At 38.5% G+C, this 22,518-nt stretch overlaps 2 protein-coding genes across 16 annotated transcripts in view; one reads left to right on the top strand and one right to left on the bottom strand.

The window, feature by feature from the left end:
• LOC134669766 (dystrophin-like) overlaps positions 1-22,518 on the top strand; it is a 428,308-nt gene that overhangs the window by 98,486 nt on the left and 307,304 nt on the right. The window lies entirely within an intron of this gene.
• The window catches only part of LOC134669598 (proline-rich protein 36-like), a 29,458-nt gene continuing 8,138 nt past the window's right edge, over positions 1,199-22,518 (bottom strand). For 9 of the 15 annotated variants that reach the window (XM_063527347.1, XM_063527356.1, XM_063527280.1 and 6 more), the window contains 11 exons: positions 21,611-21,739; positions 21,257-21,352; positions 20,686-20,862; positions 20,267-20,392; positions 20,015-20,134; positions 19,629-19,748; positions 18,857-19,005; positions 2,969-4,145; positions 2,401-2,448; positions 1,838-1,875; positions 1,199-1,316 (listed from right to left, as the gene is read on the bottom strand). In XM_063527347.1, coding sequence (XP_063383417.1) covers positions 1,853-1,875; positions 2,401-2,448; positions 2,969-4,145; positions 18,857-19,005; positions 19,629-19,748; positions 20,015-20,134; positions 20,267-20,392; positions 20,686-20,862; positions 21,257-21,352; positions 21,611-21,739 — 2,165 coding nt within the window. In that variant the 3' untranslated portion in view covers positions 1,199-1,316; positions 1,838-1,852. The remainder of the gene's footprint in view (positions 1,317-1,837; positions 1,876-2,400; positions 2,449-2,968; positions 4,146-18,856; positions 19,006-19,628; positions 19,749-20,014; positions 20,135-20,266; positions 20,393-20,685; positions 20,863-21,256; positions 21,353-21,610; positions 21,740-22,518) is intronic. The other 6 variants (XM_063527273.1, XM_063527322.1, XM_063527329.1 and 3 more) reach the window with 6 other exon arrangements.

Genomic DNA, 22,518 nt, shown 5'->3' with positions numbered 1-22,518 from the left:
GACTCCAGTAACTTTATTATGTACCTATAAGACAAAATACAATATTAATTTTAGTTGTCTGAATACGCGTTAGAGGTTGTGAATTGTACGAGTATTGCGTACAGTCAAAGTTTCATATGGATAAAGTGCCAAAACTATCTAAACACTTATGTCTAGGCAATAAGGGAAGAATACATTTTGCGTTTGTTGTACCTATTTTAGAGAAAGCTTGTCTCATATCCTCATTTGCCTTTTCTTTATTATGTTTTTATACAACAATGTACAAACGGCGGACTTAATGCCAAATTACATTCTATACCAGTCAACCATAGGGCCAAAGACATACAATATGTGCAGAGAGAAAAGTTTATTAAGTTTAAGTTTGAAACAGTATGATTTGATTGCGCTGTGCCCTCGTTTTCCTATGACCTGTAGTATTCACGTTCGGCTTATTGCTCTCTAATAACCGGACGCCGAACAATCAGGCTTGTTACAGCACAGTCCCGTTGCCTTGATGAAACGCTTTGAGATGCTGATCATGCAGTCAACGGGGAGGAAGGATGTTTGTGTCGTGTCATTAATTGTTACGTATAAATAGTAAAAGTGTGCACATTTTTTTTGTTAACTACAGCTTGACTTTTTTATACCTACCATATGTACTCTCAGAGATTAATATATATCTAACTATGTACTTAATTACAAAATTTCTACCTACAACTACAACAACCCAGTAATCGCACAAAAGAACTATATCCTAGAAAACATCGACATAAGACTCGACAAAATGTAGCAGTAACTTTTTGCATTCTATGGTTGGCCTCATACTAAGTGTGCAGTGCGAAATATAGTCTTGTTGGTTATATTTTACTAACGTACTATTTATTTTTGTTCCAGGTACTTCATTAATTTCTAGGCAGGTGCTAGGCGCTTGCAGCTATTCTAAGTAAGCGACCATCCTTAACAAAATTCCTTTGAAAATAGTTATTAAGTATAATACAGGCACCTAAAGAAGTATTCTTCGAACAGGACCCTGGGTCCGAAATTAGAATAAGATTACATTAGATTATTTTCATAATAGCACAACATTATAAAATGTTAAAGTATGTCAATTTACAAGACTACATAAATTATGATCGTCAAAAGAAATAAATGATAAATATAGTAAATTAATATAAAAATACAGGTAAAATAAAACACACACTGTATTGCCCCGAACATATAATTGCAAATACGAAATAAATAAAAGTGCTTCGTTCGGTTTGCTTCACACTTTTAGACTACATTACATTCGAGTCCGTCTTCATGGCTGAGTCGCTTGAGTCGTGAGCTAGTTGTACCTGAAAACGTACAATTCATGTGAGACTCAAACATGTCCAATGTATTAAAACGGGTCACTCACGTTTATAAGTCGAAACATGTTCGACACGTTCGTTTTACAATGGGGAACTGTAGCAGGCTTAATCACTATTAATATAAAATTTAAAATCCCCGCAAGATTTAAGCAGCGCCATAATGTTGAATTAAATCCTATCCAAGATTATCTCTGGTGTATCATTAGTCTTCTACAGAAAACCGCAACTAACTCCGTCGATCCTTTTTGCCGATATTAGGAAACATTCGTTTGCATGGACATTGGACAAACACACAAACAGTCGGAGACGGCACATGCTTTTTAACTCTCACCCTAAATGCATTTTGCGTGGGGGGTGAGTGACAAACGTGAGTGACCCGTTATTAAATACACCAGTAAATGTTATAATATATTTATGAATGAACATGATTTTATGTAGTGAACATTGACACGGATAAACATTTTTTTAATGAAAAATATTAAATAGGTTTGTATTTTTTTACTTACTACAGTAATTATTTTCTACTCCTGTGAATCTGAATCACCTGAAATAGTAGAATGCGTCATTTATATTAATTTTTGCTTCGAAAAATGGAACAACAATGTGTCTCTTACGAGAATATTAATTACTTTATACAATAAGCACGTTCAAAACGATGAGTTCAATTTTACAAAAGGATTAAAGTATTTCTTAGTCATCATTTCAAATCCCTTTCTTACTGAACTTAAACTAGTGACTTTAAAATTATTCCACCGACTGACTCGTCTGAAAAATTCTAATACTCATAAGCCCCGACGGATTCAAGGGAAGTTTGATTAAATAGAATTTGCATGAGAACCGTACACCATCTGGTCTTGTAATATATTTTTAATTTATGTCCCAAAAGTTGTCAGGGCATGCCAAGGGATTACCGGTATACGCTTGTTAAGAATTATGCCCGGAGCTCGCCAAAAATTTCTTTGGCAAACAATGTTTTGTATTGGATAACGCATGGGGCATTGTTTGGGATACTTCCCTTTGAGTGTGTGGAGGGTTTTTTCGGCGTAGAATTCCTTTGTGATATACACACCTGTTTTTATGGCGGACGCCGCTGATGCCTGGGCCTGGGCGGACGCGTCTGTGAAATTAATTTATTTTCTTACCGACATGGATATAGGAAAAAAAGAGTAAGTACTTAAGTTGAGTTAAACCATTTGAGATTTTGGATAAAGGAAAGATTTTAATTTAAAAAAAATCAAGTTTCTTAGAGCCCAATTCTAAAACTTCTTATTTTAAAGCTGTTATTGATTTCATCTGTCAGGTATCTACAGTGACGTTTTTGGTCTAGAAATGTCACTTTGAAAAGCTCAAATCTGTAACAGTTTCAAAACTAGTGGAAATTAATGAATATTAGCGTTCGGTTAAGTAAAAATTTGGAAGCAAAATCGAATTTAGTTGCTAAAATAATAATTACAGGTAGTATGAGAAGTTAATTATGTATATCTAAATATTATTGGCGTTATATATAAACATCTGTCAAATTTAACAAGCTGTTGATAGATTTTAGCCCCTGACATTTTGATATTTGTGCCTGCTAGTCAATATTTACCAGAAGATTGTTAATTTTCATGAATAAAGTACCTATGAGTTAACTTTACCTCCATTAGCCATGGCATTGGCTACCGCCTGTGCGTCAGCTTGGGCCGCTGCGTTGGTCCTCACCGGTTGGGCTCCACCAGGGTAGAAATATGACGAAGGGGATTGATACAGCGCCGGCTGAGACATTACATTAGCATTAGCTGAAGCGTCAGCCTGAGCCTGCGAAGCTAACTGCCGAGCTAATGCATTTGCCATAGCTTGTGCTGATCCTACATCAGCTTCGGCTTGAGCTTGGGCTGAAGCATCAGATCCACCGTATCCATATGGTGGATTATTGTAACCTGTCTGATAGAGGTTAGATAGTGCGCTTCCCTGAGCTTGAGCCAACGAGTCTGGCCTTCCATATAATCCATTTGAGTATCCTGCATTGCTTTGAGCCATAGCATCCGCTATCGCTTGAGAGTCTCCCTGAGCAATAGCGTCAGATTGAGCTTGCGCTGTTCCATACCCTGACTGGGCATTGCTAGTGGCTTGGGCCTGGGAAGCTCCGCTTCCGAAATTGACAAGCCCAGATCCTGGGTAGCCTTGGTTTCCACCGGGGAAGATTTGGTTACCTCCAGGGAAGCCTTGGTTTCCACCGGGAAAGACTTGGTTTCCACCGGGGAAGACTTGGTTTCCACCGGGGAAGACTTGGTTTCCACCGGGGAAGACTTGGTTTCCACCAGGGAATCCTTGGTTACCACTTGGTTGGTAATACGAGCCCGGCTGCTGAATGATCAATTTCTTTGGATAAGTTTCTTGTTGGAATCCTCCCTGATTCCAGTTTCCGGGATAAGAGCCTGGATAAGCGCGGTTAGAGTTTGCCTGAGCTTCGGCTAAGGCTTCAGCTAGGGCTTGTGCCTGGACTTGAGATCCAGTATCTTGGCCTGGGTAGGGTTGGAACTGGTTGTAGTTATTTTGAGCGGCTTCTGCGGCGGCCTGAGCCTGTGCTATGGCCTGAGCTTCTGCGGCGGCCTGAGCCTGTGCTATGGCCTGAGCTTGTGCTGCGGCCTGAGATCCAGCATCTCGGCCTGGGTAATATTGGTTAAGGTTGTTCTGAGCGGCTTGTGCAGCGGCCTGAGCCTGTGCTATGGCCTGAGCTTGTGCTGCGGCCTGAGATGCAGCATCTTGGCCTGGGTAATATTGGTTGAGGCTATTCTGAGCGGCTTGTGCAGCGGCCTGAGCCTGTGCTATGGCCTGAGCTTGAGATCCAGCATCTTGGCCTGGACGATATTGGTTGAAGTTGTTCTGAGCGGCTTGAGCGGCGGCTTGGGCTTGGGCTTGCGCTGCAGCTTGGGCGGCTGCGTCCGCTTGGGCCATAGAGTTGGCGGTGCCTTGTCCGTTTCCTATGATTTCGGAGAAAGCGTTGGCGTTCGCTATCGCAGATCCTATTTGTCCTGAAATTTTAAATTAGTAACACTTTTATTAATGTCATAACTCGGTACCTCTCACGAACTTCAATAGGAAGTAACAACGTTATTAGTTTAATATCTAATTTAATTGTTTCATTATCATCATTCATGATCAAGACAGGGTTTTGGATAAAGTCCTCGATATATCTCAATGCGAATTTTGACCTTATCTTTGAATTTCTTCGCTGATATAAAAAATATACAATGCAGATTTCCGTGTTTTAATCATCGAAGTATAACTGGTAAATATCAAACTAGAGTTTTATTTTATTTATACAACTGTTTTTTCATTTACAAACGTCAATGCATGAAAATAGTAACTGGTATACTATTTAATACGTAATATTCATTTTCACGCTATTGGTTAGATAGGTAAGAACGAAGTTTCATCTCAAATTTAGATTATTGTTTACCTGGTCCCGTATTTCCTGGATAATAGTTGCCATTGTTGTAAGCTGCAAATAAAAAGTAAAAAAAAAAACAGTTACTTACTGTTCCATCACGCATAACAGCTGTAACAGCTATTGAAAATCCATTAATGATTTGCTTTATTGTGCGAGAATAAGGAAAAAAACGAATGCTCTTTTTGCTAAATGCACATTGAACAAACGAATGCTCTTTTTGCTAAATGCACATTGAACATCAACATTTGATACATCGCCACATCCCAAAAGACAAGTCACATTTAAACCGGTCTCCAACCGAACAAAAGTACAATAAAACACCTATCAATATAGCCAGGGGGGCAAACCCGATAAATGGGTGGAAAGTACACTTTGCCCGGTGGTCAATCATGCCCGGTCGTTGGCGATTGATCGCTCCCCGCAAATACCCTTATTGCGTTTGGGATGGGACTAATAAAAACTTGATTTCTAGAACGATACCTTTAAACATTTTACTGGAATCAGTTATGTAACGCTGCCATACATGACCCAAAATTTTTTTATTAAGCTATGAGCTTCATCACATCTGATATTTGAGTAATTCTAAGCATTTCTAGCCTGGGGTGGGGGGGAGGGTGGGATACAAAGAAGGCCGCCACCCGTCATCTTTAAAAAAAATCTATTCTGATCCTGGTGGGTACTAGGGCAAGTTTGGTATCATTTTCGTATAAACCAAAGACGTAGAATTCATTGCTGATATTTGTTTTTTTCAGTTTCATAGTAATTTTACAAGAAAAACGTAAAAAGGTGAAAAATTTGGTTGGAGATTTTTGCTACGTGGAGCCGAAACTACAAAAGATAGAAAGTTGAAATTTGCACACTAGATTACATTTATAAAGTGTACAAGAGATAAGAAGCGATTTTGAGAAATTCAACCCCTAAGGTTGTTAAAAAGGGGATGAAAGTTTGTATGGGGTTCAAGTTTTATTTTAAGCTAGGAATTTGAAACTTCGTAAAACGATATATTATTAAAATACAAGAAAACTAATTTCAGCGTTTTTGAAATACATCCCCTAAGGTGGTGAAAAAGGGGTTGAAAGTTTGTATGGATATCAAAAAAAATTTCGAACGCGGGACTTGAATCTTTGTATTTGGGGATATTATTAAAAGACAGGAAAAGTAATTTCAGCGTTTTGTAAAATTCATCCCCTAACAGGGTTAAAAAGGGGTTGAAAGTTTGAATCCATTACAAATCCGAGTAAACACACATTTCTTATTGCCTCCCAGGCTTGAAATGCTTAGAATTACTCAAGAAACATATGTGATGAAGCTCATAGCTTAATAAAAAAATTTTGGGTCAACTTTATAACTGCTTCCGCTATTTGTATTGCCTTTGTTATTGTGCCTTGGAGATACGAAGTGTTTTTGTATTGTAAGGTATATGAAGTTATATTAAACGTAGGATTTAAAAGTTTTCTTTAAGCAAAGATAGTGAATGTCTACGCCAGATTTTTAAAGTACAAAGTGGGAAATTCTAGTAGCTTCGGCTTGGCGCAAGCAAAATAGCCTAGTATTGAATACCAGTTTTACTATCATCATCATCATCATCATCTCAGCCATAAGACGTCCACTGCTGAACATAGGCATCCCCCTTGGACCTCCACTCGTACCGGTTGGAAGCGATCCGCATCAAGCGTCTTCCGTTTACTATACCATTGATTAATATTTTCTTTAAAAAAATTGAAGGATCTAATGTATGTTTTTTTATACTACACTAAAATTAGAAGTATGTAGTAATGTAAGTAATTCTTGAAGAGTAAAAACAAACTTTCTTAGAAAACATCTCAATGGTTGAACCGCGATATGTGTCAAGAGATTCCGAGATTCTGAGCTTTTCATGCTGATAAAATACACGAGAGGGCGAAGGTGACAATTAATTACCCGAGGTACCCGATCTTATCTATAGAGCCATAAGAGCGTGTCACATATTTTTGCGGGCTTCGAAGAGTAGGTAAATATATTGTTGCAAGTGACAGTACTCGTAATTGTGTTGATGTTCATCGCTGTTTTAAACGTACAAACGGTATAAAACAGTTAACGTTTACGTTAAAAAGTTAAGGTTTATGATCGAGGGACAGATTGACACACGTATGCCCTGTCATTAAGGTGCAGATATAAAAGGCTTTCCGCTTTACTTTCGTTTCAATATTTACAAAACTGTTTGACACTGTGTTCAACTAATTTCGGGATCATCTTCGTTTATAGACATAACTTCCGTAATACTCACACGTATTCAAAACGAGTCACTTACGTTTCAATCTAAATTAATGTGAGTGACCCGTTTCAATATATGCTACACGGTCTATAGTGCCTTTACAAATAAAATTGTGTCAGATATTTTTGCGCGCTTTTTTTCTTTTAAGTATGCTGAAGAATTCAAGGACAGGAGCTAATTATAATATACTAAAGTAAAAGTCAGGTGAAAAGATAACTGAAAACTATGACATGGATAAAAGAAGCGCGGAAGAACTATAGGGCAGCATGGAAGCCCCCTATTCATTTAATCCATTGGCGCGAAATGTAATGCCATGTTTATATTTTTAGTTTTAAATAAGTTTGATATGTGTAAATGTGTAAGATGGACCTAAAATATTTATTTTCACCACACCAGCTCGGAAAGGCTTACTTTGCACTTCAAAAACTGATAGCAAAGTTGCATTTTATTCACATGTGAGGCAAAGTAATCAAATGCAAATTTTGAGTTGTTTTCTTATGTTTGCTGGTAGAATTGACTTTTAAATGATGATTTTGGATGATAACATTCATTTGAATGTGGTTTGGTTAGCACGAGCGGTTAAACAACAACTTTGCCCCCTTGTAAAACAAATAACTATTATTAGGTAATTTAAAATACTTACGTGACTGTGGTGTTGGGATGTAAGTGCCCGGTTGCTGCGGTAGGCCCGGTGTAAAAGTACCTAAATAAAAAGGTTCGAATCTTTACAGTACAATCTACTCAAAACCTATGTGTGTCATAGTTGTACATAGCAATTATGGTCACGGTGCTATAGATATTTATCCCATATGATTTACCCTAAAATTGAGGGCTATAAAGTCTTATTTTCTGACTGAAGTCTTATCTCTATAAAACTGTACTCCTTTTTCATATAAACCTAATTAGCTGGTAACTATTGCAATATAGGGGTAATCAATAAAATAATTACGATAATACAAAAATAAAATAAAATAATAAAATCTGTGTACCTATGTACGTTTAACCATTTTTTTGGTAAACTATAAACTAACCATTTTTTTGTTATTTCCCTTAAAAATGTAAAATAAGTATTTACCACCATCTGGAGGAATTATACCTGTAAAATAAATTAGACGTAAATAAGTAAAATAACAGACTCAGAACTTATAAAAGATAAATGGAAGACAACCATTAACAAACAGATAGGTATAGTGGCTGCGAAAATGCATGGAGTAATTGAATGACTTCATTGATAAAGTCGCCATGCACTTTTGCGGCTGATGGTACTTTTTGATCATTTCATGATTTTGACAAAGTCAAAGTCAAACTCTAACAATATCTTGAAATAATTTAATTCTAAAATGGCATTTCATGAAGTGGTAAAATTTTATGTACTGGACACATGTTCTTATGCATTACATAATTGTTTGCTCTATTAGGCGGAACCGAAGCTAGAATGCACCATTTTTTTTATTTTGCTAATTTTAGGGGTAACAGTGTGGAGCGTACTAACAGCCATACTACTAACTAGTTGGACCTTATGTATCTAAAATAAGGTTCACAATCCTTTAACATTACCATCATCCACACTGTTAACCATCGGTGGACCTTATCACAAAAGGCATAAGGTCTAACAACGGTCAGTTAAGAATGATGACTGTTTGTACTCACAGCACTCCGCCTTAGTGTAGCAGTTGACTTGGACGTTGTTGATGCCGGACACGGAGGCCTCGATGCACATGCACTCCAGGCACGGGTCCCACGGGTGCTGGAACACCTGCCCCGGGGTGTAGGGGCGGCATGAGGGGTCTGGGGAAAATTGGGGGTGAGATTACTTATCACGGCCTCCTAGCCTAGTCGGTCACCCTTCTCTCGCTCTGTGGTTGCTCCCTCATGACTGAGGATCGTGGTCATCGGTGGATGTCATCGGTCACCCTTAGGTGTATTCTATTTGTAATTATGCTTACGAGTATAGATTTTGATTTGGATTAGTTATGGATTTATGATATCTCAGAGTCAAAAATGATGTTTCTGGTTGAAGAAATGTACGAAGCATGATAACGATGATGATGATGACAGCATAATTATCTTAATTTAAATGTCATTTATGTTGTTTAACTTTTTGTTACCACATATCTAGGTACAATGTACAAGATTTCTTGTCAATTATCAAAAGTGCGACCAAATGATATCGTGTCGTCTCTAAGCTTAAGCCAGGGATACACTAGAGGACAATTGTCCCACGACACGTGTCGCCAGTGAAGTTGGGTGCAGTGGCACGACGTTGCCGGACTTCGCTCGACAGTTTGGCGATATCGCGCGACACGTGTTCAGTGTGTGTCATAAGGTACGCCGGGCACGTCGAGCGAAGTCCGGCAACGTCGCGCCACTTCACTGACGTCGCTGGCGACACGTCGTGGGACGATTGTCCCCTAGCGTATCCTTGGCTTTAAGCACCGTCCTTGTAGATCTGTGGTAGTAACACTTACGTGGTGATGGTCCAGGTAGCGGATCGACATGGATATTTGCAGGGGCTGTAAGATGAAACAATTGTAGTTTAAAAAAACCGACCAAATGCAAATCGGGCCATGCTCAGTGTAGGGATCCGTAACTATCCTGTCGTCACAATAGGCCGTAGCAATGGGAGCTACGAGTTTTATATAGTAAGTACTATTACTAATAGCTCTTTGTTAACCAAGGAATGAAATGATGCTTTTCACCCGAGTTAAATAAAGTGTTTTTCATGTCGAATTCGAGAAGAGAAAGGTTTCGTGATTCTGAGTAAAAATAACATAAAAATTATCAGGTAAAAACAAACCTTTATTACACACGCTTCTGTCGCTGTATGTACTTTTGTTTTTTCAATAATTAGGCGTTTTATCAATTACGTTGTTTTATATCAGAGTTCTTGTAGCCATCTCCTGTGTCCATCGCCATACTTATCAGCACGATTGTAACATAATATTCCATTGTCACCTAACTTACGCATGTATTTGAAGTTTCAGCTCAATTGAATAATGGAACTTGGGTCCAATTTAGCTTGTAAGATTTGACCCGAACATACATAATATCGACAAAGGTAGATAAACAATTTATATAAAACCTTTTAAAATATAATGCGACTTGTGAAAACTTACCCACAGTTGTAGGTGGGGCCAAGGTCGTTGTAATTTCTAAATAAAACATTTGAGGTTAATGTCATTCAGGTAACAAATGTACCCACAAGGTCAGCGTCTCTAACAGACATATTCTGATTTTAATGAGCCAGGAATTCGTTCTGGATCAGTTATAGGTCTGATCTGCCAGTGTCAAAAGTAACGGTTTTGGTCGAAGAAATGTCACTTTTGACGCTGGCAAACCCGATCCATAACTGATCCGGATTTAAACATTGGATATAATTCTCGGCCTTAACCGTACATACCACACGAGGGTTCAGGGTAGCAGTCTATGGTGATCTCCCCGATGAACGACGCCTCGCACTTGCATCTGTAGCACGCGTACTGCGGGTGCGCGAACCAGATGTCTCTCGGGTAGTACTGGCATACAGGAACTGTGCGGAGACAACATATACTGAACGATCTTACAGTACCCCTAGTCCCAAACGAAGTAAAGTTGAGGAGTAAAAAAGTTTTGACTCAAACATTTTATTTTTGATACAAATTGATATCGCTGACTGTAATTTTCTTTTAAAAGGCAACTATTTAGTTATCATCGAGACAATTCTAACAAACCCTAACACATAGGTTGCGTTGTTTTATCAAGATTTGCCCCGACCAATCGTACACACATACATTGCAAGTAAAAAAATATTAAGCTTAGTTGGACTATCTTATACTCGTAGTGAACAACCTAACCACACCAATCCCCAATCCCAATGCTAAGCAATAAAAATTTGACTTCTCATCTGTGTTTGATAACTTGATAATGATAAGGAGCTTCATCGATTTTGGAAATCTTTTTTTCGCATTTTTTCGAGATATGAAATGAACGCACGACTTACATGAAATGTTAAATAAATATGTAGAGAAACAATATATATACAGTGGTACAACTAAACGAAATTAAATGTAGAGAATGACTTTGATGCTATTCATATAAATAAATGTATTTACTGGGATCAGATTGCAAGGCTTGCCCTGTAGATATGGACCATACCAACTAGATTGATATGGAATGTACATAGGTATTGCAATTATAATAATAATATGCGATTACATTATCAGTGACGTTTGGAGAGGCTAGTTGTAAACGGGTATATTGATGATATTACCTCGATCGTATACATTTTATACGCTTCGCTGACAACAAGCTACTTGTATATTTGTCTTCATAACTTCGCAATCATGTGTTCGCATAAAAATATACTTATCTTAAATTTGCTGACAGTTAACTCTTCGTAATGCCAGTTTAAGTACTTCATTTTATTTGGTTAACTTACATGGTGTAGGAGGTCCTGGCGGTGCTGTAAAATGATAAAAGTATGAATCGATTTCTACACTAATATCTCATAAAATGGATATTTGTAAACATAGGAGTCAAAAAAATCTTGTTCTGTACTTTCTTTTTACTAGCATAACCGGAATAAGCATAACTTGAAATGGACAAGTTTTATTGCGTTTTAGGTTTAAAGTCAACGCTAGAAAATACATATATATGAGTTATTCATGTCAAGTGCGCATGTACAGTCGACGTCAAAGATATGTTTACACTTTTGAACCTTGTAATAAGGCGAAAAATGTGAACATTATCTTTGACGTCGACTGTACTACGAATGAATATTTTTTTTTATTTATGGGCTCATTTTATACTTACGTGGCGTCGTGGGAATAACTGAAAAAGAAAAATATCATATAAATTTTTCTTCGCATACTTTCTATTGTAGATGCATCGCAGCTATAGTCCGTTTTTTTTAGCATTAGAAAGAACTTCGCAGAAGTTCGCTTGTGGTTCTGAATCTGGCACTTTTAGCGGTAACAATTTGAAGTAAATTATATGTATTGACCATGCTACATTAGATAATTCAATAATTATTAACAATGAACGAGCCTGATAAAAACTGCACGCTTGCTTCTACGGAGTTCTTTCTAATGCTAAAAAAAACGAACAATAGATGTTGATGTAAACATTAGCTAGTCTTCTCCGTGGCCACAGGGACACGAAACGTCTTTAAAACGTCAGAGGTAATTTCAAAGCTGAAGTATACGTTATATATACCGTAAAGGTAAATAATAAATTAATAAACTCACGGCAATTTGGGTTCTGATTACACTCGATGACGGGACCCTCGGGGCGACCATACATATCTTCGGCCACCTTACAAATGCAGATTTGGCAGGGATCTAACGGGTTCTGGAAGAACTGGTTGGTAGGCATGGGGTCGCATTTTGCTGAAAAAATATATAAATTATGCTTTCAAAACTCTACTTTTACATCAGCAGTGCTGAAGTGAAATAAAATTGGCCTTATAGAGTTGTTAGAAGTAAGAAAGAAGATTCTTCTTGCAGTGTCAGTTCTTTAAGAGCTGTTGAACTTTTACACCTAACTTTTGTGTGATGACCTCTAACACCTCGGCCGCGAAATAGACTAATAAATAATACATCAGACAGCCAATCCGCAGCCCTCGACATGTTTGTAACTCAAAAAAAAATATTGCTTTGTTTCGTAGTATCGCAGCAAACGGAAAGTGTAGTGATGAACAATCGCACGCGTTATGAGGCGATTACTAAAAGTTACCCGACAGCATAGACAAGCGAAAGCAATTGAATAGAGTTTCAGTTATAATATTGGCTTAAAATTGTTCATCACTACACTTTCCGCGTCTCTTTAGTGAAAAAAAAAACTTACTACTTACTCCTCTGGTGCAGCGACCAAAAGTGTGTCTTGGCCTCCAACACGACTGCTCGCCACTGATCCCGGTTTTGTGCCGTTGCTCGCCTGTTCTCAACCCGAAGCTTGCGAAGATCAGCGTCCACCACATCCGCCCATCGATATCTAGGTCGACTGACTATCGGTTTTCCCTCAAACGCTCTTTTCACCGCCAGATCACCTTCCATTCGCTCAAGGTGGCCGAGCCACAGAAGCCTTTGATGATGACACCAATGATGTTTGGTTCAGCAGCTAGTTCTTCAACTTCGGCGTTTGACAGAAAAAAAAATACAAAATAATTTTCTTACGTGGCGGTGGCGGCGGCGGCGGCGGCGGTGGCGGCGCCGGCGTGGTTGGCGGCGGCGGCGGCGGCGTCGGCCACGGTGTATCGCACTCGGCGCAGCTGCCGCACACAGGCTCTAGGTACCCGTAGCGCTGCACGCACACGCACACCTGGCACACGCCGTACGGGTCTCTGACGTGGAGGATTTGGTCTGCGTGGTAGCATTCTGGAATTTATACATAGTTACCATTAATATATTCTGGCAAATACACTTTGTCAGTAGAACAAGGCGCGAAACCACATTTTCTATGGGAGGTCAGTCCTTCGCTTTTCAAATCTGCTGCCTTTTCCTACTGACGGAAATGGCTTGCCAAATTATAAATATATTTATACTGGATATGTTTGATTAGGGTGTGCACCCGGTACCTATAATAACTATTTATTACTATGAATGGAGACATACCTACTCGTATGTTATTTAGGAGAGGGGATCACAAACTTCATGACCTAAAAGGGGCCCACAGATTACCAGTTCGCCGGACGATATCAGCCTGTCAGTTTTTCGGAACTGTCACGTATTGCGTTTAATTTAACTAACAGGCTGATATCGTCCGGCGAACTGGTAATCTGTGGGGCCCTTAAAACTTCTATTGTGTTCTGAATTATATGCACGAAGCTGATTGTTCAAATCCCGGTAAATGCATTTACGTGTGTGTTATTGAGCTTACTGAGGGACTAGGTAGATTAGCGTAAGGTTGTCCCATAAAAATGTTACACAATAACAAGAGTGATCATTCACAAATACGTACGATTACTCGGTGGGTAGTTCGGTGTCGTTGGGTAGTATGGCGGCCTGTAGCTAGTTGGAATGAAATGTCCTACACCTGAAAAATTACCTTATGTCAATGAATTATGTAAATAATAGGTATTGGTTCAAAAATGAAGTTGTTTATCCGGTCAATAACGGAAATTACAAAAACAATACCCAGAACGGACTTTACAACCAAAGACAAAAAAGCAGGAGGTCCTGATGGGTTCAAAGCCCGGTTACGGCATTTGTTTTTTATGTTCATCATGAATATTAAATTTGTTTTTGAGTTATAGATGTTATCTATACGTACATAAATTACTATAAGACATAAATAGGAATATAAAACTAAAACTAACTACAATTAAAATAACTAAAACTAAAAATTAAAAATACCTATCAAAATTTGGTGCCCTCGGGAGGGTGCCCAACACGCAGGCAGCGTTCCCGCGCTGGATTGCGATGGCAATTCTCTGCGCGAGAAAGCTGCCCGCGCGGGGGTCACCCGTTGCCTCCCTCAACCTTTTCCCAAGCGCCTTAATGAGCATATGTGCGCCTCTGCCCCACGAACCAAGTGTCTCGACGCCAAATGCGACGAATTCGTATTCGAATTCTATAAGTACCCATATTTAATTATATATGATATATGTAAGAAATGTAAGAATATATCTCGTCACCCGTCTACGTCTACAAACCAAACTAAGCAAAGCTTGTACCCATAGTACCACCTTGCTTAATTTGGGGCTAGATCGATCTGTGTAAGATTCTATTTATTTTTTCCATTATCCAATCTGAATTGAACTGTTGCAATCACTCGTCAGTCTCTATGTGCATATAATTTTGATCATTTTGCCCGTATAGAAACTTGTGTCGCGGAATGTGAGGGATACTTTACTTTGTGCTATCGCGCTTGCTGATGCCGAGGCTGAGGCTGACTTATCATTATCGTCTAGTACTTGACCAGTTCTGGCTGCGTCCGAAGCTGAAGCTGAAAAAAAAATACGTTTGTTAAAGAAAAAATTTTTTGCAACGAGTGTTATATTATCAAATTCTACATATTTTTTTTTGATGTAAATATAGCTGTTAATATTTTTTTTGTTATAAGCCCAATTTTATTATTCATCTCGGGTACCTACTTGTTCAATATGAGTATGTAGTATTACTATAAAAATTGAAAAACATTAACACATGAAATTATCAAAGTATATATGTATTTGCTTATCTTGATCTCGATAAGAAGGTCGTGAGGTCCAAGCGTGGCCAATTTGATATAATAAATACGACATGTGTGAAATTACGTATTAATATAATCAATTTGTTGGTTACTATTTTCTATCTAAAATGCATTCAAGTGTATCGAACAATTTTACCTATGTAATAGTAATAGATTTAAGGCCCCCCCCACATCTGGCGTCTTTCGAGCGTCGGCGTCTGTCGGCGTCGGTCCAGCGCTATGAAAAATGACGACGCTGCGCAGTTGCGTCGACGCTGCGTCGACGTTGCGTCGACGTCGGCCATAGAATTGTAGACGCCGACGCTCGAAAGACGCCAGATGTGGGGAGGCCCTAAAATTGATACTATTAGCTACTTGCAATATTGATTTAGGCGTGTTATAGTTATTTAGATTCAATTTTACAATAATTATTTAAGTACAATTAGAAACATAAATTAATCAGTTTTAACAAATTAGGCTTAGTCAGATGGACAACAACAAGTAAAAGGGGCCTAGTCAAGATTACAATCATAATCGATAAACGCCAAACGAAAAGAGAAAATGTATCGGGATGACAGATGGTACGAAAGTCACGTGAGTATTTCCAAACATGATGTAAGTTTGGGTTGGCGTCTTCTTATAACGATTGCCATTTTTTTCACAAAGTAAATTAATAATATATAATGAATTGCACAATCACGCCTCGCCTCGGCTAGTCTGTGGCCATGAGTAAGCCCATTCATAATAAAAAAAAAACAATTTTAATTAACGTTTCTTGTTTGTCATTAGTAGGTAAAATTAGGAAGTTTACGAGATTCCAACACTAATCAAAATTAGTTATAAGCAATATTTATGGATAAACTCAAATAGGAAATAAAAAAGATTGTGCTGGTTATTGCACGGTATGTTAGTCAGCTACTAATGAGCTATGATTAATCGGAAACATTGCGATAACAAACCATTAAGGAATGATTGCTATACACTTCCTCAACACACTGAGATAATTTTAATTTTCTGATTTTTTTTTCTTATGAAAATATACATATAATGCTTAATGAAAGATAGATGGACAAATTAGTAATATGGTTCAGATTGTCATCCTTCGGGTACGGAACCCGGAATAAAATTAAGACTGCTAATTTAATTTTTCAAGCATCTCGTTTGCTGAAAAAGTAAATATCAGGGTTTGCAGGACAGATGCAAAAGCAACCTACATCAACCTTAACTTCTTCATGGGGCCAAACCAGAAATCGCAAAATAAATCTGCTGTTCTTATAGAAAACATTGACATATTGACATTCGCCGAAACGTATGAGACGGCAGATTCTTTTTCGCGGTGTCGGGGTTGGCCCCAAAGTAACAATTCTTAAGTATGACGTACAATCGTACATATTCACCCCTTAGAGTATGATCAAACATAATAATTAAAAACACCTTATCCAGTATAGTTGAAGACAAGTAATAGATTTAAAAAATAATGGGGTTTGGGCTAAACTGCGACCAATTTGGTTATATAACACTTTATTTAGATAGTAAATTTTGCTGGGCACTTTCCGCAAATGCGTGGAAAACGAAGCTACACCTCCTTCAAGACCTTAACGAAAATCACAAACTAACCTGATTTATCTAGTGACTGCTGGGTCGACCGACTCACACAGAGGAGGACCAAGAGTCCAAGACTCCTGAGGACTCCTTCACCCATCTTTACTTCAGCTCACTACGAACTCAATGCTCAACATTACCACCTACCACTATTTAAAGGCCACACCACCGTGGCAATCGATTCGGCCGTGTCATGTTAGGTTAAATTTACAATCACTGGCATATAATTTGATTCGATGTAGGCTGCTGATTCGCTATAAATGTCGATTATTTGATTGATTAAGTAGGGTAGCGCACGTTTTAGTGAACGCCGATGCCGTGGAATGTACTCCTTGCTAAGGTTCTTCAAGAACGTGTACGGGTTTCCAAAGGGTCATCAATACATGCATAATATAATATATCATATTATGATAATTTGATAAATCACTGGACTTCGCCTGAGACTTTGTCTTTACAGAAATTGGAACTGCCAATTTCCCTTCAACATCCTGCTTAGCTCTTCCTTGCTTTTAACTCTCAATTCATCCCCTTACAGTGAAATCAGGGATAAGGAAAGGATCGTATATGATTTTTTTTTTCAGGTTTGCCTATACGTAAATGCTAGTTTCATATCCTATCTTTAAGTGAGACTGTGTGCGTGCTTGTGAAGAATCCAACTTACAAATTTTCAATTTATATTAGTAAAATTTTCATAATAAGTACCTAAATATTAGGAAGGCCGTGTGACTTGTACTATCGATGTAATATTAAATCAAATAAATGAAACAGATATTGAATCCCACTAGATTTTATTAAAAAGAGGTGTGCTTAGTCTATTTTTACAATGCTTAACTTAACTACTTTGCTGGTTGTCGTGTGTTGATAGGTTGATCCTTAGTTGTCATTGAGTTATCTCTTAGTTTCCGTCTCTGATACTGCCTGAAAAAAGATAAAATAAAAGGTTTAGTAAAAGGTTAGGGCCGGTACAGACGGACTGCAACCCGACTGCATCTTGTATGGGAACTACACGCCGACGTTGCAGTTAGCGAGCAGTTGGAGTGCAGTTCACATACGAATTGCAGTCGGGTTGCAGTCCGTCTGTATCGGCCCTTAAACTAACTCAATATTACCTCACATGCTAATCATGCGTAGAAGGAAAAAAATACAGTGATTTTCTTATGTAATTTCTATAAATGGAAGAAATATAAATATTACGTAACTTAACGTATTGTTTATTAATACTTAAGTGCCTTTTAGATCACTATCATTTAGATCATTGGACATTTTAAGGTGTACTGATTAGGGCTTCTTATACACTCAGGCCCTAAAGTTTGCCTTGATACTCAACATGACATACACTTGGCTCATCAATAATTTTGTGGACACAATCATAAATGATGCACCCCAAATGGATTTATACAATACAATACTCTTTATTGCACACCTCACATACTCGTAGCAATAAATGTACAGTAACATAAACAAAGACAATAGAGGTAACAACAGGCGGATTTATCATACGAAAACAGAACTAGAACTGAGTGTGGGGTTCTCATCAATTCTAATCAGCGGGGGAATTTCTATACATGAAATAAAATGGTACCTTGGGCTTGAGCTAAAGCTTGCGCGAGCGCTGCCGCTTGAGCCTGGGCCTGAGCCTGGGCCTGGGCTTGCGCCTGAGCTTGCGACGCGCCACCTCCATAACCTCCTAATAAGCCTTGAGCTTGAGCCTGAGCTTGGGCTTGGGCTTGAGCATCAGCTCCACCCCATCCGCCTAGTCCGGCTGCCTGAGCTTGAGCCTGAGCCTGAGCCTAAAATTCAAAATTCAATAAATATTCTGCAATATGGCCATACGGTCTCTTTCACGAGTCCAAACAATATTTACAGTGACATCATGTAATGCCATGAAAAATATATAGCCCAATTATAAGGACATTTTCTTTTTACTTCTACTTTTATGTATGACTGACAAAATGTGCGGGGTTTGATATCGACCGTCAATTTTGTGACATAAAAACGCCTATATATATTATATAATGATCTTAAAATAAATTATTATAATAATATAACATAGGGGTGTACCTAGTTAGTCTCAATTTGGAGATGTACCTGAGCTTGAGCGTCGCCGCCTCCAAATCCGTTAGCTAGAGCCTGAGCCTGAGCTTGAGCCTCAGCTGAACCACCGGCGCCACCTAAACCTAGGGCTTGAGCTAGTGCTTGAGCTTGGGCTTGGGCTGAACCTCCGGCACCTCCGAGACCTGTGAATTATGAAAATCATGTTATAAATTCGAAATTATCTCTTCACGCTAAGCTGCTGAACTGATTTCGTTGTAATTTGATACGAACATAGCTGGATCCCCGGGAAAATACCTGATAGTTTTTATCAATCATCATCGTTTTATGCATACAAAGTTGGGAGCAGAAGACCTTTATAAACTGAATATGTGAATTTATCTAGCGGTTTTCTCTTGAGAAAAGGCCTAGACTCAAAATTATATCCATACAACCAGTCCTTGTATGTAAACCTTGAAGAACAACTAATAGTATTTTTTTAGTACGTAGTTTATTTGTAGGCGTGATTTAACTGACTAATTATATCCCATGTACGTAGTCCATCTTAAAATGAATGTAACTAAGCAACGACTTACGATGGCTTACGACGTAAGGACGTAACAAAACGCGCAAACAAAAAATGTATGAAATATTCCCTTTTTTTACTCTGAGTGGTAACAATATAAAAATTCCAAAATCCGAAATGTCGTGGGTTGAATCCTCGATCGTACTGTATAGTGCGGAAAAATCGTTCTCGAAAAAAGTTAGGGGGTGCAACTTTAATAAAAAATCCCATTTTCAAATACCAAACGGAATATACTGGTACTACCTTGAGCAAGGGCTTGAGCCTGAGCTTGAGCGTCAGCTGAACCACCAGCACCACCTAAGCCTAGGGCTTGAGCGAGCGCTTGAGCTTGGGCTTGAGCTGAACCTCCGGCACCTCCAAGACCTGTAAATTATGAAATCATTTATGAATTGAGTATGTAAATTTATGTAGCGGTTTTTCTAGTCTTAAAATATCCATACTTACTTGAAATGGGCAATCAAAAAATATATTAAATATTGGTCCCCAATATTCCCCCCGTTTAACTCTGAGTGGAAATAATATAAAAAATCCAAAATATTAAATGAAAGTTGGGGTTACAATATTAAATAAAAATGCCTATTTTCAAATACCAAATGTGTGAATTCTACACGATCTAATACTGGTGCTACCTTGAGCAAGAGCTTGTGCCTGAGCTTGAGCGTCAGCTGAGCCACCAGCACCACCTAAACCTAAGGCTTGAGCTAGTGCTTGAGCTTGGGCTTGGGCTGAACCTCCGGCACCTCCGAGACCTGGAAATAATGAAATCATTTATGTACCGAGTAAGTAAATTTATCTTGCGGTTTCCTCTAGTCTAGTCATTTGGGAAAACTTTATTAAATTTTATACTAACTTAAGCCATTTTTTATTAATACTGGTACTACCTTGAGCCAGGGCTTGTGCCTGAGCTTGAGCGTCAGCTGAACCACCAGCACCACCTAAGCCTAGGGCTTGAGCGAGCGCTTGAGCTTGAGCTTGAGCTTGAGCTGAACCGCCGGCACCTCCGAGACCTGGAAATGAGAAATCCTTTATGAACGGATCTTCGGATCTTTACGGACGAAATATGTAAATTTATCTGGCCATTCCTCTCGGCAAAATCCTAACCTCAAGGTGAGGTCTATCTATTCAGATGGTAATTTCTTGTGATCAATTTGTATGGCTCTATCAGCTATCACAAGTGATATTTTTTGTACCAAACAGAATTCATACCAAATGTAAGTGTTTAATCTTAAAATGCACATACTAGTGATCATATTAAGGATCAACATTTTGTGTGAATTTTTAACGGGCTAATATTACGGACCTTGAGCGAGAGCCTGAGCCTGAGCCTGTGCCTGAGCTTCAGCGGAACCGCCTCCGAGCCCAGCAGCTAGAGCTTGAGCTTGGGCTTGGGCTTGAGCGTCAGCCGCACCTCCGTAGCCGTTAGCTTGAGCTTGGGCCTGAGCCTGAGCTTCAGCTGAGCCGCCTCCCCATCCGCCACCTGAATATGTATAGAAAAACGAGTTACCATTTGTCAGGATTATTGGAAAAGTGTAAAGTCCACGGATGGTTGATTAAAATTGTGTGGTGGTCAAAAATCGTGGGTTCAAACCTCGGTCTTACTGTATAGAGTGGAAAAATGGTTCTCGAAAAAAATGCAAAAAGATTAGTAAAAATTTGATTAGGATCTTTATCCTACACAGATAAGAGGTTAAAAGTGTTGCTTTTATTAATAGCGTACCTATAAATCGTCGGCGCTGTTAGAGTTAGACCAAGCTAAGTTGGTAGCTTTTTTGATAGCCCAGGCTGAATAAAAACAGTCAGTAACGGTGTGGCAAATATCGTAGAAAGAATCCTTGATAAGCGGTATGAAGTATGATGTAAAACAAAGCTACCTTGAGCCTGAGCTTGGGCCTGGGCTTGAGCTTGAGCTGTAGCCTCACTGGGGAACCATATTGGAGTTGGTGGCGGCGGTGGGGGTGGGAGTGGAACTGAAACATATTATATTTTAGAACAATAATGCTATCATCTAAGGACTGGAATAAATTCAATGAATCCGCTACATATTATAGATAGCATATAAAATAAAAAAAATATTTATCATACATTTTCTATCATTAAATATACAATGTCATTATTACGATGAGTCTGATATTTTTGAGTCATTTAGGGCTCAATAGTAGGTTAATAACCACTGTACAGTAAATCTTATCAGGAATTTAAAGTCCTGTATAGTTTGACAGGCTTACTTCCACAGCCAGGGATTCTGTAGCTCTCGATGTAGATGTAGTTGTATTTGACGCGGCAAGTGAGGATGACGCAAGCGTCGCCTGGTTTCGGGAATGGTACGTTCGGTTCGTGGGACCTGCATTCGGGGGCTGTAAACAAAATCGGGCATTGTCCTTTACGTCTCTGTGTAAGTTGTTATAAAAAAACAACTTCAAGCCACCCAGATGCCTAATAAAAGGCCTACCATTCATATATACTTAGAATCTTTGTTTTGACAAAATAAAAATGCATTTTTCTTGGCAAGTCTTGATCTGTGGGCGGCTAGAAGGTGTAAATATTATGGGTCAATCTTACACAAATCGAGTTATTCTCACGGTATGCTTAATAAAGTTTGTATTATGGGTACTAGTGGACGATATATGTACAATATACCTATATAAGTGAATACTTAAGTAGTCAGAAAACATTCATAACTCAGGAACAAATATTCGTGATGAATACACAAACGAAACGGACCTCCAGCTTTGTACACAGTTCGTACTAACTTAGAGGTAGTTTGTGAAGCTATTATAATACTTTTATTTTTTATTTATGTATTTGCAATATTTTTTAAGTTACGAAATATTTGAAAAAATCTCGCGAAATTCATTCTCGTTTTGTTCTCGGTCGAATAGTCTTCTGCTATTCGACTGAGGACAAAACGAGAACCAAGTGAATAATATCTGTTTTATGCCTCAGATACTAAAGGATACTTACGAGTAGTTTGGTTGGCCAATCCACTACCCAATCTGCCCAATCCAACTGTCATTTTAGTACAATACTAGACGGATTGTGATTGGGATATATGTTTCATTTTATTTAATACATGACTAAAATCGTGATCGGTACCGATGATTTTTATTAAAGATGACACGACTTTGTTTTATGC

This window comes from Cydia fagiglandana, chromosome 1 (assembly GCF_963556715.1).
Source record: "Cydia fagiglandana chromosome 1, ilCydFagi1.1, whole genome shotgun sequence".
Lineage (NCBI taxonomy): Eukaryota > Metazoa > Arthropoda > Insecta > Lepidoptera > Tortricidae > Cydia > Cydia fagiglandana.
Note: the sequence above shows the minus strand (reverse complement) of the source record. Positions and strands in the feature narration are given on the sequence as shown.